Source organism: Mesocricetus auratus, unplaced genomic scaffold (genome assembly GCF_017639785.1).
Source record: "Mesocricetus auratus isolate SY011 unplaced genomic scaffold, BCM_Maur_2.0 Super-Scaffold_6730, whole genome shotgun sequence".
Lineage (NCBI taxonomy): Eukaryota > Metazoa > Chordata > Mammalia > Rodentia > Cricetidae > Mesocricetus > Mesocricetus auratus.
The window spans coordinates 7,644,318-7,659,114 of NW_024429184.1; the positions used below are offsets into that span (position 1 = coordinate 7,644,318).

The 14,797-nt window shown below is 39.5% G+C and overlaps 1 protein-coding gene across 2 annotated transcripts in view; it reads right to left on the reverse strand.

Annotated features, from left to right (window-relative positions):
* Positions 1-14,797, reverse strand: part of Smc2 (structural maintenance of chromosomes 2) — a 43,762-nt gene that overhangs the window by 16,136 nt on the left and 12,829 nt on the right. For both annotated transcript variants that reach the window (XM_040738374.1, XM_040738371.1), the window contains exons 10-18: positions 10,613-10,846; positions 9,233-9,392; positions 8,903-9,020; positions 8,139-8,277; positions 7,125-7,244; positions 5,438-5,642; positions 3,945-4,080; positions 581-705; positions 150-343 (exon numbers count right to left, since the gene is read on the reverse strand). In XM_040738374.1, the coding sequence (XP_040594308.1) occupies positions 150-343; positions 581-705; positions 3,945-4,080; positions 5,438-5,642; positions 7,125-7,244; positions 8,139-8,277; positions 8,903-9,020; positions 9,233-9,392; positions 10,613-10,846 (1,431 nt within the window). The remainder of the gene's footprint in view (positions 1-149; positions 344-580; positions 706-3,944; positions 4,081-5,437; positions 5,643-7,124; positions 7,245-8,138; positions 8,278-8,902; positions 9,021-9,232; positions 9,393-10,612; positions 10,847-14,797) is intronic.

The following is a 14,797-nucleotide window of genomic DNA, read 5'->3' on the forward strand; positions in this document are numbered from 1 at the left end:
TGGCTTGTAATATACATAATTTACAATTTACACAAGGTGCTTGAGAGTTTGGAATCACCACTGGTGAATACGGCCAGCCACTGACACCTCTCACCTTCGGCTCTATGCCAGTTTAAAAGGACTGCCACCCACTGAAGGGAGGCTCTTACCTGCTGCTTTTCTTTCATTTTCTTGCTGGATGCGTCTGCCTTTGTTTTGGCACAATCCAGTTTTTTCTGGGCATCCTTCAGCTCTTTCTCTCTTTCGGCTTCTGCATTTTTCATTTTATTCTCCAATGCTTCATACTTCTCTTCGGCTTTCTTTTGGATTTCTTTGGTGTTTTTTAATGTCTCCTCACTTTCCTCTGAATCACAAGGTAATTAAACATGGCTAATTTAATAACATAGACAAAACCTTACAAATTGAATGAATTTCAGCAAAGTTTTCGGAAAACTAGGAGCCAGAGTTTGACTTTTCTAAAGCAACATGGCTGTTCTGGAAATGGAACTTGAACTTGTCCTGCAGAAATCTTTAAATCTTCTGTGTGTGAAGGAAAGGAGGACAATACAAAGAGATTAGGCACAGCGAGTTTTCATCTTACCAATGGTTTTCTTAAGGGCATCTAATTCTTCTTGTTGTTTATGATAAGAGCTTTGCTGAAGTTTGGTTTGCAGCAAATCTCCCTCCTCTGTCTTCATCTCCCACTGCTGTTTCAGTTGACGATACCTATAAAGACAAGTTAATAAACACCCCTGGCATTTGGGACATGCATTTAAACTTGAGGCTCTTAACTGAAATAAACTCATATGCAATACAAATAAAATAAACTCATGCCATATAAATAGAATGACATGCTAATTGTTAGCATGGAAAGCTAACAGCAGCACTGAAGTAAACAGTAAATGATCAAGACCCCAAATAACTATTTTCAAAAAACTCTTAATTTCAGAAAACACTAAACGTCATCTTAGAATAAGTGTATAAATATACCTATAAATACGTATACACAGCCATTAATTATTACAAAAATAAAACTAATGACAATTAGTTTTACATTAATTACATGAAATGTTCCAAATCTGGCACCTAATTATTAGTTCCCATTTTCAGATGTCAGTAATAATACTGTTACCTACATTTTACATGGTGAAACTGACAGTTTAAGAAGTCGTGTATTCGGGGAAGGACCTAGGCCCTGCCCCAAATGAGTTGACAGATTTTGATGATCCCTCTTGAACTCACTCTCCCTGGGAAGTATATGGGGAATGAAATGGGGAGTCCCATGGGAGGCATTGGAGGATGGGAGGAAGAAGGAACTAAGATTGGCATATAAAATAAGACTGTTTCTAATTTAAATAAAATTTATTATTAAAAAAAGAAGTCGTGTATTCACCACAAGCATCTGCAATAGGCCTATACTTCTACCCATGTTCTGGCTCCTTATCTCTTAGCAAACAGTTACAATGAAATTTCAAATTCATATAAATTCACAACATACCGTAGTCACCAGAAATTCATAAGCTTCGAGGAAAAAAGGATTAACACAAATACAAACACTGTCTTGAGTATTTTTACCTGAAACCACTTGACAGTAAATAAGACAGCACTTTCCACTCCAGTCATTAAAATACAGAAATTCTGAAGAAAATTATGTATCAATGTCCTGATATAATACACAAGAATGGTTTTTGCTGATTCTTACATTCCTAAATTTTCCCAATCAGTTTCTTTTACCTCAGTGTTACGACTAGTTAATAAGCAGGCCTGAAGAGAAATCTCCCAGGCCTGAAAGAAATGGGCACCGTGAAGCCTAAAACACTACAAACTCGCCAGCACCTGGCTAAAGCTTCCTGCATCTTTTTCACAGGGAAAAAAATTTCAGTTACTCTACAATTCATTATGGTAAACGAAGATGTGGGGGGATGGGTATTTTCATATTGGAGTGTCCACTCTAATGGTACATGAAGATCTATCTCATCCATATATACAGAGATCTCAAGTCAGTGCAATTTTAAACTTCAAAAATTAAATGCTACTTACTTACACAAATCATTTTACTTCTTAGATTTATTTTACATGTGTCCAGTCTTGTAATTGTAAACCAAGTGTTTTTATCAATCCCTGCTTATCATCTTCAGAGGGAATGGAGAAATGACAATTGCGTAAGTTTGCAGGTCATATGGCAAGCACAGCCTCTTAGGTGACCACAGGGCCATCCACACACCGTTACGGTGTTTGCGTAGTGGTTGTGTTTGGCAAGGCTATTCATGGTCATCTTACCAAAATCTCAGTCCCTCCTATTTCCTGGGTAGTTCCTACTTCCTTTCCAGATTTACCTTTTGCTTTGTAGAACTATTTAACATATTTTTAGCAATTTATGATTTTTCTTAGATATAAAAAAGAGGAAGGCAGAAATATTTTAATTACTTTCATATGAAGGGTATTTGGCACACACAAATCACTCAGTCGAATGTATTTGAGTATATAATGTCAAGAGAAATAAAGAGGTGAAATTCATCTCAATTTTGGGAAACAAAGATTCATCTATCTGGTATCTGAATTATAAACAGGTGATGTCAAAAGGGGGCATGCATACCAGGTATGGTGGCATGATTTCATTTCAGCACTTGAGTTCAGGTTAGTCAGGGCTACATTATGTGACCCTATCTCAAAAAACAAATCTGAAGTATGCTTGACCAGCCTACATTTACACAAAAGTTCACTCTAAGAGTACATTCTTGGGCATAGGGTTACGTCATGTGAGCCTAGCTCAAAAAACAAATCTGAAGTATGCATGACCATCCTACATCTACCCAAAAGTTCACTCTAAGAGAACATTCCCGGGTACCTACTCAGATATTTGCACATCTATGTTTTACTGCTGCTTTACTCACAACAGCAAGAAAAGAGAAGCCACCTTGGTGTCCACTCACAAGATGTACACACACTACAGAATTCACAAGAAAAGAGAAGCCAACTTGGTGTCCACTCACAAGATGTACACACACTACAGAATTCACAAGAAAAGAGAAGCCAACTTGGTGTCCACTCACAAGATGTACACACACTACAGAATTCACAAGAAAAGAGAAGCCACCTTGGTGTCCACTCACAAGATGTACACACACTACAGAATGCACAAGAAAAGAGAAGCGACCTCGGTGTTCTCTCACGAGATGTACACTATAGAATTCACAAGTCAATTGATGGCGCTGGAAAACATTAAGTGAGTGAGGAGACCCAGGATCACAAAGATAAATACTCCAGTCTCTCTCATGTAGCTTCTAACCCTCTCTCTATATACATATCTGGATGAGGAATGGGGGCGTGTGCCACAAGACTATTAAGACTGCCACGAGGAATGAAAAGGTTTTGAGGAAAGAGCATGGAGAACAACAAAACGCATGTGACATGGACATGGAGGGGACTACAGGACAGCAGCGCACACGAGGAGCGGGTGAGAGACGGGGAGGAGCTCTGTGGGGAGAAAAGATGGGCGGAGCCACCAAAACCAGGTATGAATGAAAGTACCACAGGAAAACCTGTTACATGGATGCGAATTAAAAAAAAACAAGTAACTTTACTGCTTACTCTCTGACAAGAGTTTGTCTGCCTCCTTCCTCTAGGCAACACAACGATCTCAGTATCTGAAGGACACACACAGCTCGTTTAGTGCTGACACCTGAAAGGCCAGGCCACACCGAGGAAAGTCAAATCAAGGTCTCAAATGTCCTCTCGAGTCACTCCCCACCAAGCTTAGCTGGACACCAATGCCACATAGTTTTCAAGGAAAGAGGATCTTTTCCCTATTTGCTTAATTAGATTCTGTTAACTTCTTTTTAACAGACATGCTTTTAAATCAGAAAAAAATAATTAAAAAACTAGATTCAATATGTGCTCTAAAATTAAAAATAAAATCAAACACAGTCAATTTCCAATGATTTTCTATCATGCAGAAGCCTTACTTTTCAGCAATGTTTTTAAGACCTGCTAGTTCCTCTTCTAGAGCATGTAGCTCATTCTCCTTGATCCTGAGCTCATCCTGAACATCTTTGAGTTCTTGAAACTTGGTTAAAATGGAAGCTGCCTGGGACCTGGCACCTGGATAGAAACAAATTAACAGAGGTTTTGGATATTAAGTTACCACACATTTACCAAATGTTCTTTTCTAAGAGAATTACAGTAGAAAGGATGTGACAGCAAAAATCTCTTTCTAAGGTTTATTATTATTTATATACATATATTGTGTGTGTTTGTGAGTCCAGTGGCACTCAAGGCCAGAAGCAGGCATGAGATCCCCTGGAGCATGTGGTTAGTTGTAAGTTGCCAGACTTCGGTGCTAGAAACTAAACTCTGATCCTCTGGAAGAGCAGGAAACACTGTTAACCACTGATTAAATTGGGTCAAGAATACAAGCTGCAACCTGACTACTAGGATTCCAACTCCAAATGTTGCAAAGCACTAAGTTATTTAACTGGTGTTCTTTAAATTTCTGCTACTGCGTATTAGGAATGTTTAATATATTCCTATCTTAAAGTTGTTATATGGATTAATTATATATTTAAGGCCCATAGGATAAGGCTTTATAGACTGTACTATACATGTATAATCTAATTACTATTTGTGATTACCGAGCCACTGAAAAGCTGCTAGTCCAAGTAAGAAAATTACTCATTTTATCAAATGTGAAAAGTTACTTGTGGCTACTGTACTAGACAACACCGTCTTCAATAGTTCCTTGTTGTGGTATTTTGTTTGTACTCTAACAAATAAAGTTTGCCTGGAGATCAGTGTGCGGAGCTAGCCACTAGTTAACCAGGCATGGTGGCACACACCTTTAATGCCAGCACTCAGGAGGAGGAAACAGGCTGGGCCGAGAGAGGAATGTAAGGCTGACAGAGACAGCTGGAGATTTGCAGAGGGAAGAGCTCTAGTGGCTGGCTGCTCTGCTTCTCTGATCTTTCAGCTTTCACCCCCTAATATCTGACTCCAGGCTTTATTATTAAGACCTATTAGAACTTGTGCTACATTACCTGGTGAAAAATAAATATCATTCACTGTTATTATATTACTGGAACACAGCATTAGAACATAATCGTTTGTGAGTTATTTAATTTCCTGAGAAAATGGGTAGGTAGGCTAAGAAACTACAAAAAAAAAAAACTGTCTTTTTTTGTGACTGCAACTAAGCAAAAAGTATGCAGGAACACGTACAAGCAAGACTATACTAACATAGCACGTCAGTGAATGAAACAGCCTAAGCACAGACGGAACAGGGGCATGCTTTAGAGGATAATCTACTGGGTTGATCCATGAGAGCATTCCATAATCCACTGGAAGGCTTTAGCACTATTCTGTACTTTAAAAAAGAACCTGGGAGATAGGGACAAAGAGAGACAGAGACAGAGGCAGAAACTATTCACCACAGAACTGTCCACACAGTGGATACACAACATACCTCCACTCAATGTCCCATGGGGATCAAATACGTCACCCCCAAGAGTTACAGTTCTAGTCATTATCCTTTTATCAAAGGCCACTTTTTTGGCATTATCCATGTTGTTACAAACAAATGTTGTTCCAAAGACAAATTCCATTGCTTTCTGAAGTTCTGGTTTGTACTCAACCAAGGAGAGAGCTACATGAACATTGTTAGGACCAACCTGCAGGAAAACAAAAGATATAACACAAGACACACTATTTTCTTTGAAGTATTATTAAACAAAGTAGTAAGATCAGCTATATACAATAAAGATTTACATTATATATATCCAGTATTAACTTTTCATTTAAAAACACAACTTTAAACACTGAAAGCTCTATTACTAACTTAAATAGTTTAAGTACACAGCACTATCAAGTTCTATCAAGAAGGCAATACCAAGTTTGTACATCTAAATGGGTTATACAAATACAACCACTAACTAAAGTAAAATAATCTCTTTATCCACACAGTTACAGAAAGTGCTTTGTTTCAATTAGTAATCCGACTGTCTCGGTGAAGGCTTTCTTATTCAATTTGTACTGCAGTAGTCACTTTGGGATTACAGAAATAAACAATGAGTAACTGAAGTAACTGAAAGCATAAAAAGGCCGGGCGGGCAAAGCTGTGTCTTCTACGCCCAGTCCTGGTCTCTTCGTGAACTCTATTTGCAATGTCCCACTTGCCCATCTTTTTAAAAGAACCAAACATGGTTATACAACAGCAGAGCACAGGAGCGGCTGTGGGTCACAGGGGTCTTCTGAGGCAGCAGACAAACAGGCCTGGCCACAAGCTCTAAGAGGAAGTGCCTTTGCCAAGAAGAAATTCTCCAGCTTACTAAACCAGGCTTAACTGCAGGCAAAATAAGTTCGTGAACATCACTGACACAGGCTAAAACAAACACTTTCAACTCCAAGAATATCTTGAAATTTTTCCAAGTAACCCTAAATACACTGGCTATCTGCTTAGTATCTTAACTATAATAAGTGCTAGTTCTGGGCTTCACATAATTTTTTTCAGCCTCTAAAAACAGCTCAGTTATAAGCTAATTTTGTTTTTAAAATGTCATTAGCTTCATGCTTTTAACCAGCATTCAACACCCATGTAGGGAGCTGGGAAGACAGCTGTTCAGAAGACGGCCGTTCCTCCAGGACAGTTGGGTTCCCAGCACCCACAGCAGGAAGTTTGTAACCCCAGGTCCAGGGGGTCCAGCATCCTCTTCTGGCCTTCAAGAGCACAAGCATATGACATTCAGTCATACACATACATAATAAGTAAAAGAAATAATAAAAAAGAAAACCTTATTGTTTTTATGTTGTTGTTTTTGTTTTGAGACAGTGTTTCTTTGTGTGGCCCTGGCTGTCCTGGAACTTGCTCTGTAGAGCAGGCTGACTTTGGACTCATAGAGATCCACATGCATCTGTCTCCCAAGTACTGGGATTAAAGGTGTGAGCCACCACTGCCTGGCAGAAAAATCAAAAACTAAAAATGCATGGTAAGTTAATTGTGTTTCCTTGTTCTCATCTATTCTCTCAATGTAGGTGCCCTGTAACAGGGCTACCTCATCAGTTGACTGGGATCCTACATGAGCATGTCCCTTACAATTAGTGTTTTCTGAAATCAAAAGAGATTAAACATTCAATTAAGACAAAATGAGACTTACAAGATTCTGAGCAACCTTCAGAGTTTCTGGAGCAATACATCTGGCTGAAATTTTATTGAGAGGAATTATTGTGTATCGACGCTTCAATTCCCCCTTTTCTAGTAGCTTCTTACCAGTGACCTAAAATGTGCATTGGAAATATTAAGAAAAATTACTAATGATGACTAAAAAACATTAAAATAGAATATATGAAAGTTTAGGAATACACCATCAAATATATCTGTGGTGTGCTTATCTCAAAGAAGCAAATTTTAATCTATGGCCATACCACCCTGAATGCGCCTGATCTCGTCAAAGAAGTAAATTTTAAAAGTATATAAAATAGATTATAATTCAGCCTTACTAAAGGAAATGATGACCTTTTTGGCCACTTTGAATGAACTTGGGAGGTGTTTTTGCTAAGTCAAAAACAAAACAAACAAACAAACAAAAACACTGCACGATGTCATGTATATACAGAATCCTAAAAGGAAAAAAATGTTATAGAGTAGAAGGTAAGTGGCAAGGAGAGGGATCAAATGCACAGAAGCAGCTAAGTGGGTAGATATCTGTAATATGAAAAGCTAAGTGAATCTAGAGATAAAATGTACAGGACACTTTCTTCTGGCTTCTGCAGGTACCACACATATGTCAAGTTTGTGCAGACAAATAACACACACAAATTAAAGCTAAAATATAAATCTAAAAAATAAAATATAAGATGATGGACTCTGGTTAATTTATAGGAACAAGGATAGTGGGAACTGAAAAATATAGATAAATCCAATGTGAGAGTAATGGAAAAAATGGCATTCAGTTCCCTTTAAAAATTTTAAATATAAATTTGTACAGCAAAACCAAAACAGAAAATGCAATTAAGGTTATCAAAAATAACTGATTAATTCTATTACATAAAGATTAAGCAGCTTGGAGAGCTAAAGAAAAAGATAAAAAAGACACAAAATTTTTCTAGTAGTATATGAATTTTCAGGCTAAGTATTAATTTTAAATTTTCTTTCATTAAAATTACTTTACCTCTGTGTCTACTACAACATTGTAGAGTCGTTCCCCGGCCACCAATTCCAAAGCTGTGGCTGCAGAATTATCTTTCACACTTATCAGAGAAGCTACAAGTCCTTTCACACAATTCCTATTCCAGTTCTTCTCTGGATCTCTAGAAACACAGAAATTGCTAAAAATTAATCTCAGGTAAATATAGTAGTACCTTAGTTAAGACCTCTAAGCAAACAAATTAGTATGGTTTTATAAAAACCAAAATTTAAAAAGGCCCTCTCAACAAGCAGTGTGTTGTTCCCTTAAACACAAGCCACCTCTCCAGTCCCTTTCAGCAAATGTTCAGCAAACAATATTGGTGTTCCCATTTTTCTACTACATGATTGTGGTTAAGAATGCCGTGACAAAGGCTAGAGCTCAGGGGGTGGTTCCCTCTCATGCCTGACATCCAGGATTCAATGTTCAATACTGCCATTAAAAAAAAAGACATAAAAATCCCATGTAGTAAGACAAATCAGAGGCTTCGACAGTAATGACAGAAGAGCTGTGTAGGCAGTTTGAGCAGAGGGAGACTAAATCACCCTGTTTGATTTAAGTGATACCAGTCAGTTATTTTCAAAAGAATCCCCCACACATACATCCAACATTTGATACACTTTAATTAATATTTAAGGAAAGAATACAAAATAAAGAAATGTAACTTAAAAATCTCATGCAAAATTTCCAGACTGCCTTCCAGTATAAGTAAAGATGTGTGTTGGTTATTTACAGCTTAAATCTCTTACTTGTATGCAAACCGAAGATTGGGAAATCTGGCCAAGAGAGCTTCGTAAGTTCCTTTCAGATTCCCGATGTCGCGTGAGAGCTGCCTGTGCGTGTCCAGAAGCCTTTCCTCTTTGTTTTCTGAGGAGTAAATGAGAAGGGGCTTCAGAGCAGGTCTTGGACACATCACCACCTGGCTCAAGTATTCCAACAAAATGTAAATCTCCCACGTATCAAATCGACATGCTTCTAACATCAAAGCCATACAGCTTTCGATCCAAGAAACAACTATGAACTGAATGCCTACTAAAGTGAAAACAGACCAACACCAGTTTTAAACACTTAGGACACACCTTCATAATTGAGTTTCTTCATTTCGGTCTCAAGTTTCTCCTTAGCTTTTTTCACCGTTTCAAAAGCTTCTTGGTCCTTCTTGTAGCCACTATCCATCTTCCTAACTTCTGCCTGCTTACTCTTTAGCTCCTGCTGGGCGTGCTTCAGCTTCATCTGCGCCTGTAACAGAAGGTGGGACAGGCCATGAGGCGGGCAACGTAGTGACGAAACAGCTGCAGACTCACATCCATTCAACGAGGAAACATCAGAACTGAAAATAGACCCGTGCAGTCTCCTGGGTTAATACTCAAAAAGTTAACTTCTCTGTATCCTTGTCTCAAAAATACTAACATATGAGTAATTCTGTACAAGTCTATTTTTAGTACTCATGAAGTCTGACACATAAACAAAGTTGAGAAACTTCATGAGAATAACTCTCAGTACTTAAAAATTCCCCCCCCCCAGCGGTTACATATCACTATTTTGTTCTCTTCAACTTGTGTTTCTAACCTTATCTGCATATCTCTGTGAATCCTGTCTGTCAACAGCAAAGAAGCTGTGTAAGACAATACATAGAAGAGAAGGTACACTGACAGAAATTTAATGCCAAAAGTCTGATATTCAATGGTGACTATTTTTTTTTGGGGGGGGGGTTTACGAGACAGGGTTTCTCTGTGGCTTTGGAGGCTGTCCTGGAACTCGCTCTGTAGACCAGGCTGGCCTCGAACTCACAGAGATCTGCCTGCCTCTGCCTACCGAGTGCTGGGATTAAAGGCATGTGCCACCACCGCCCGGCTGGTGACTACTTTTGACCCGTGTGAATTTATACAATTGAACACTGCTTCTTAAAGCCACTTTTATTCTCAGGGTACATAACTGAATATATACTCAGGCCGTACAATCAATAATGTTCTCAGTCTATGACTGAATGGTGACAGATCAGCTTCTACTAAGTCCTTCAGAGTAAGTTTGTTAAACATGAATTTCAAATTTTTATAGTACTGAGTTCTGACAAGCTTTATGCTTGACATTTCTGAATGAAAAAAATACAAATATTGCAAATTCAAATGTTCTAAGCGGATTAGGATTAATAAAACATACAAATGTCTCCAAGCATGTTGAGGTGGCTCCTTCGCTTACTGAAGAAGCATCCATGCATACTTCCAAGCAGCGCTTCATAGCACAGCACTTATGGAATCACACTTGACAGCCGAAGGTCACCAATACGTAACAGTGAGTGCCCTGAGGGTTTCCACTAGAGACTAGCGATGTATAGTAACAAAAATTCCTTGACATTCAACTAATTATTTTCAAGATTTTGTAGCAACCCAAAACCTATGTGAAAAGTAGCTTCTCACAAACTGCAGCCATTCCCACCCGTGCTCAGTGTCTGTGCGTACCTGCTTGGCCTCAGTCTGAGCTTTACTTATGTCGTTTTTACAGGTGATCATCTGACCAGCCAGAGTTGCTTCTGCGCCATCTTCATTGCTGGACAAGCCAGCAGAAACAGCATTGAAGTGCTGCTGGGCAGCGGCCAAAGCGTCAGCATCCTTGTGACTGGCTTCCTGAAGGCTGTGCAGCCCCTCTGTTATCTTTGTAACTTCTTTTTCCTTTGCTGCTAATGTTTTAGAGTCCTTGGGGAAGAATAGCAAAGTGAAAAGAGATTTTAGAAGAAAATTTCAACTTACATTGTTATTAAAGTTCACAGCATTTAATAAAAAAGTAATTTAGCTGTCATTACTTTAAAATTCTCACGTTGTAACTTGCTGTTTTGGGTATGTGACACCTATATAATATGACATTTTCTTTCCATATGGGACAATAAAATCCAGGCGAAAATGGAATAAATTTAAAGAAATCACTTAGGAAAGCTAAAAATCAGTTCTGAAATCTATAAGAGTAAAAGATAGTCACCCCACACCAAGCTTAAAAGTTTTAGGATAAGGAATACATACACAAAAATGTTTTATAAAGCGGCATAAGATTCAAGCATTGCAAAATAAGTACTGTTATACTTAACACCTTCTAAATAACAGTACCCAGGTATCTCACGCAAGACAAGACACCAACTAAGGAAAAAAGACCTTATTTACATAAACGTGGGCAGATATTTTGGGCCACTTGACTACTTGTAATTATCTACTATTTATTAGGCCCTTACTATATACTGGATATTGTTTCAAGACCTTACAGATTTAAACCTGAGTCTAGGAGTCTATATTCTAAGGCAGAAAATATGGTCATACAAGACAAGGTCAGGAGACACACAGTAGTAGAAGCTATTTTAGGAACAAAGGAAAACCTGCATGCCATGACATTTGAGCAGAGGTCTGAATGGAGACTGAGGAAGTAACCAGTCAGCACTGTACTTGGTGACAGGCCTTTGAGAGACTGTGGCTGGAGTTCAGACAGAGTATGAAGCACACAGAGGTGATGACAAACACTTGATCTAATCAGATGTGACTCTGAAATGTTTGATATTAGCCAACTTACATGTTAATTTCTATAAAGGACAAGCTATACAGTGGCTACAGCAAAAGCACAACTAACAAGCCAGTGCTACAATAGCCCTAGCAAGAGGTATGGTTCAAGTGAGCTTGCAGTGATGGACATGAGGTCATGATTGTCTCTAGGCTTTCGGGCCTAAATAACGAGGAGTGTGGTCATGTTGTTTACTGATGTGGAAAATTCACCATTGGCAGAAAAAAATTTATGACTCCCTCTGTGGATGTGATATGTGCAAGAATTAAAATATAATTAAAGGACAATTCTCCAGATGGCTTTGAACTGACCCAATTCATTCCCCCATTTAGATGAAACAGACAGAGGCGTATCTCTGAGTTCGAGGCCAGGCTGGTCTACAAGAGCTAATTCTAAGACAGCCTCCAAAGCAATTGAGAAACCCTGTCTCGAAAAACAAAACAAAAAAACATACCAAAAAGCAAAAAAAAAAAAAAAAAAAAAAAATGCCGAATGTGCGGCTGGTACTAAGGCTGAGTACTCTGGCCCCTTCCCCCCCTAGGAATATGATATCCTTATTGCTTTAACACAGGCCTTCACATCACTCCACTCTAGGTAAACCCCACTTCATTCCAGTGCATGAGTCCCTGGTCACGGTGCTTCCTGAGGTCCCTCAATTGCAGGTTAAATGCACGTACACATCCACCCATGACAACTCTCCAGGGTCATTGGGAAAGGTCCACAGTGTAGTCCAGGCTTCTATATAATTACCACCTATAGGTAAGAAATAAATCTGATTCCCATAACTTGCTGTGTGACTGCCCACCTGATAACCAGTGCACAGTGAATGACTATAACTCACAAAACTGATCCAGTTTGGCTTACCAAAAAATCAAAAGTGGCTTTAGCCCCTGACAAGCAGAACAGAGCAGACCCATCTCACAGTTTGGGGACATGGCCTGACATTTTAGGGAGAAAGACAGTAAACTGGATCTAGGCTACTCTCTCTAATTGCTAACCAGCTGGCTACATACATTTGATACAGAGAGCAGGGGAAATGTACAAATGTGTGAATTCAGCTTAAGACTCAAATTTTTGGGGAAATGTAGTAACTTCTTATCCCAATTACTAGAATTCTCAGAAAGTAGCTTGTCAGGCCCTGAGCCACGTGGGAGGGAAGCAACACACAGCACAGGCCTTCAGAGAAGCAGACTATCTAGGGGAGAGACAGAAAAGAGGAGGCAAGATTTACACAGCCCGGCTAAGGTATCTGCAGATACAAGGGCTGTTCTGATGGTTCATCTCAACAATCAAGCTGCTGAGACCTAGAGTCACCTGGGAGATGAGACTCTGGATGTGCCTGGGGGTCCTGATTACGTTAGCTGAGGTGGGAAGGACCCTCCCCCTCCGCCCACTAAGGGTGGCACCGTTCCCTGCACTGGTGCTCTGAACTCCAGAAGAGGGAAAGTGAGAGCAACACAAGCAGTCATCACTACTGAGAGCAATGAGAACAGCTAATTCACCCCCTTGCTGACGCAACTTCCCTTCAACTGTGAGGCAACCTTTGTCTTTCTCAGGACAGTCTAAAGAATAATAAGAAGAGAAACTAAGACAGTGAACACTTGACACTGTTTTTCCTGTCAAGATGAGAAACAGAAAGGAATCCACCTTGAGGGCTTTCTTAGGGAGAAAGTTATGACGAGGACATCAGATCATGAGATGAATGCAGTCATCTATGGTGCTTTTTTGTTATGAGTGGGGCCCTTTGGGCCATTTTAGGTACCAGTGACCCTGGTTCCCACTGCAGATTATATTATTTACACTGTCATTATGGAACAGAACACCATCACAGTCTGAGAGGATATGTCACCTCACAGCTAAGCATTCACACCACAACAGTGGCATATATTCACTTCCTGCCACATAAATTTCCCATGGCCCTATAGGTTATTCAACAAAAAACGATGATCACACAGACCACATAAACCAGGAGTGGTGAAATACACTCAGCATCTCAGCATCTGGGAAAATGAAGGCAAGATGAAAAGCCCAAGGCCATACTTAGCTGCATGGTTACAAATCACACTGTTACAATACACCAGGATAACCCCTCTGGCTAGAAAGGCCTTCGGGGCATGGTGACTAGAATATTACAACAGGCTGACTGCCAACATTGCTTATGCAAAATGTCCAAGAAATATCCTACATTCTAAATAAAAGTGCTTGCATTGGTGGAACCTACTCATAAAATTGGCATTTTGGTCCTCTTAGCACAGCTGCCAATTTTGAACAGGGCTTCTTGAAGCACTGAACAAGTTAGGGTACGGGCACTGCTATTAAAACCTTGCGAGTCTTATAAGTCCAATGGAATTAGATGTTTCTTCAACCTCCATGTATGCTGACTGACTGTAGCCTTTACAAACCGTGGATGGCCTATGTCATGCTTGGAGAGCTGGCAAATAATGGAATCCTGTACGATGGGTATACTAAGGTCTGACTCCTAAGACTGTGAGCCTACAGTTGGACACTAGGTGTACTAGGGACCTACCCAGAGATACAAATGTTTGTTACCATTCAAAGAAGTCAGTGTTGTTGAATGAATGGCAAAATACTTGTGGCAGAGCATGGCAGCTGATTTTTCACCACTATCATGGTCTTGGTAGCCTATTACAGTCCTTCAATTTCCTCAAAACCTACATTTAAGACAACAGCTCTGCTGTAAACTTCCTGCTAGTCCAACTGAAAGGAGCAGCGTATGCTTGTGAGAGTGGAAACTCCTCAAAAGAAGCTGTGTCTGGTTATGAACAACAACAAGAAAAGAGTGGAAGGGGCCTGTGTCTGCACAGACTAATGGAGTGATTGGAATTTAGGTTGAGACTAACTGCTTTCTTTATCTTGGCCCAGTTTTAGCCTTGCCTTAACCCACTCTGAATCTGAACTAACACCTGTGAGAATAATTAAAAACTATTTGAAGCTATTAATTTAGCAGAACACTAGATTCTACCAATCCAAGAGCTAGGAGTGTCTTCACCTTCACATAGCATTTTAGGATTACAGAATAGCTCCCCTGGTCTCATTATACCTGCCTCCCTAATGTACCTCCCAATGTATTTTAAATTTGTCTT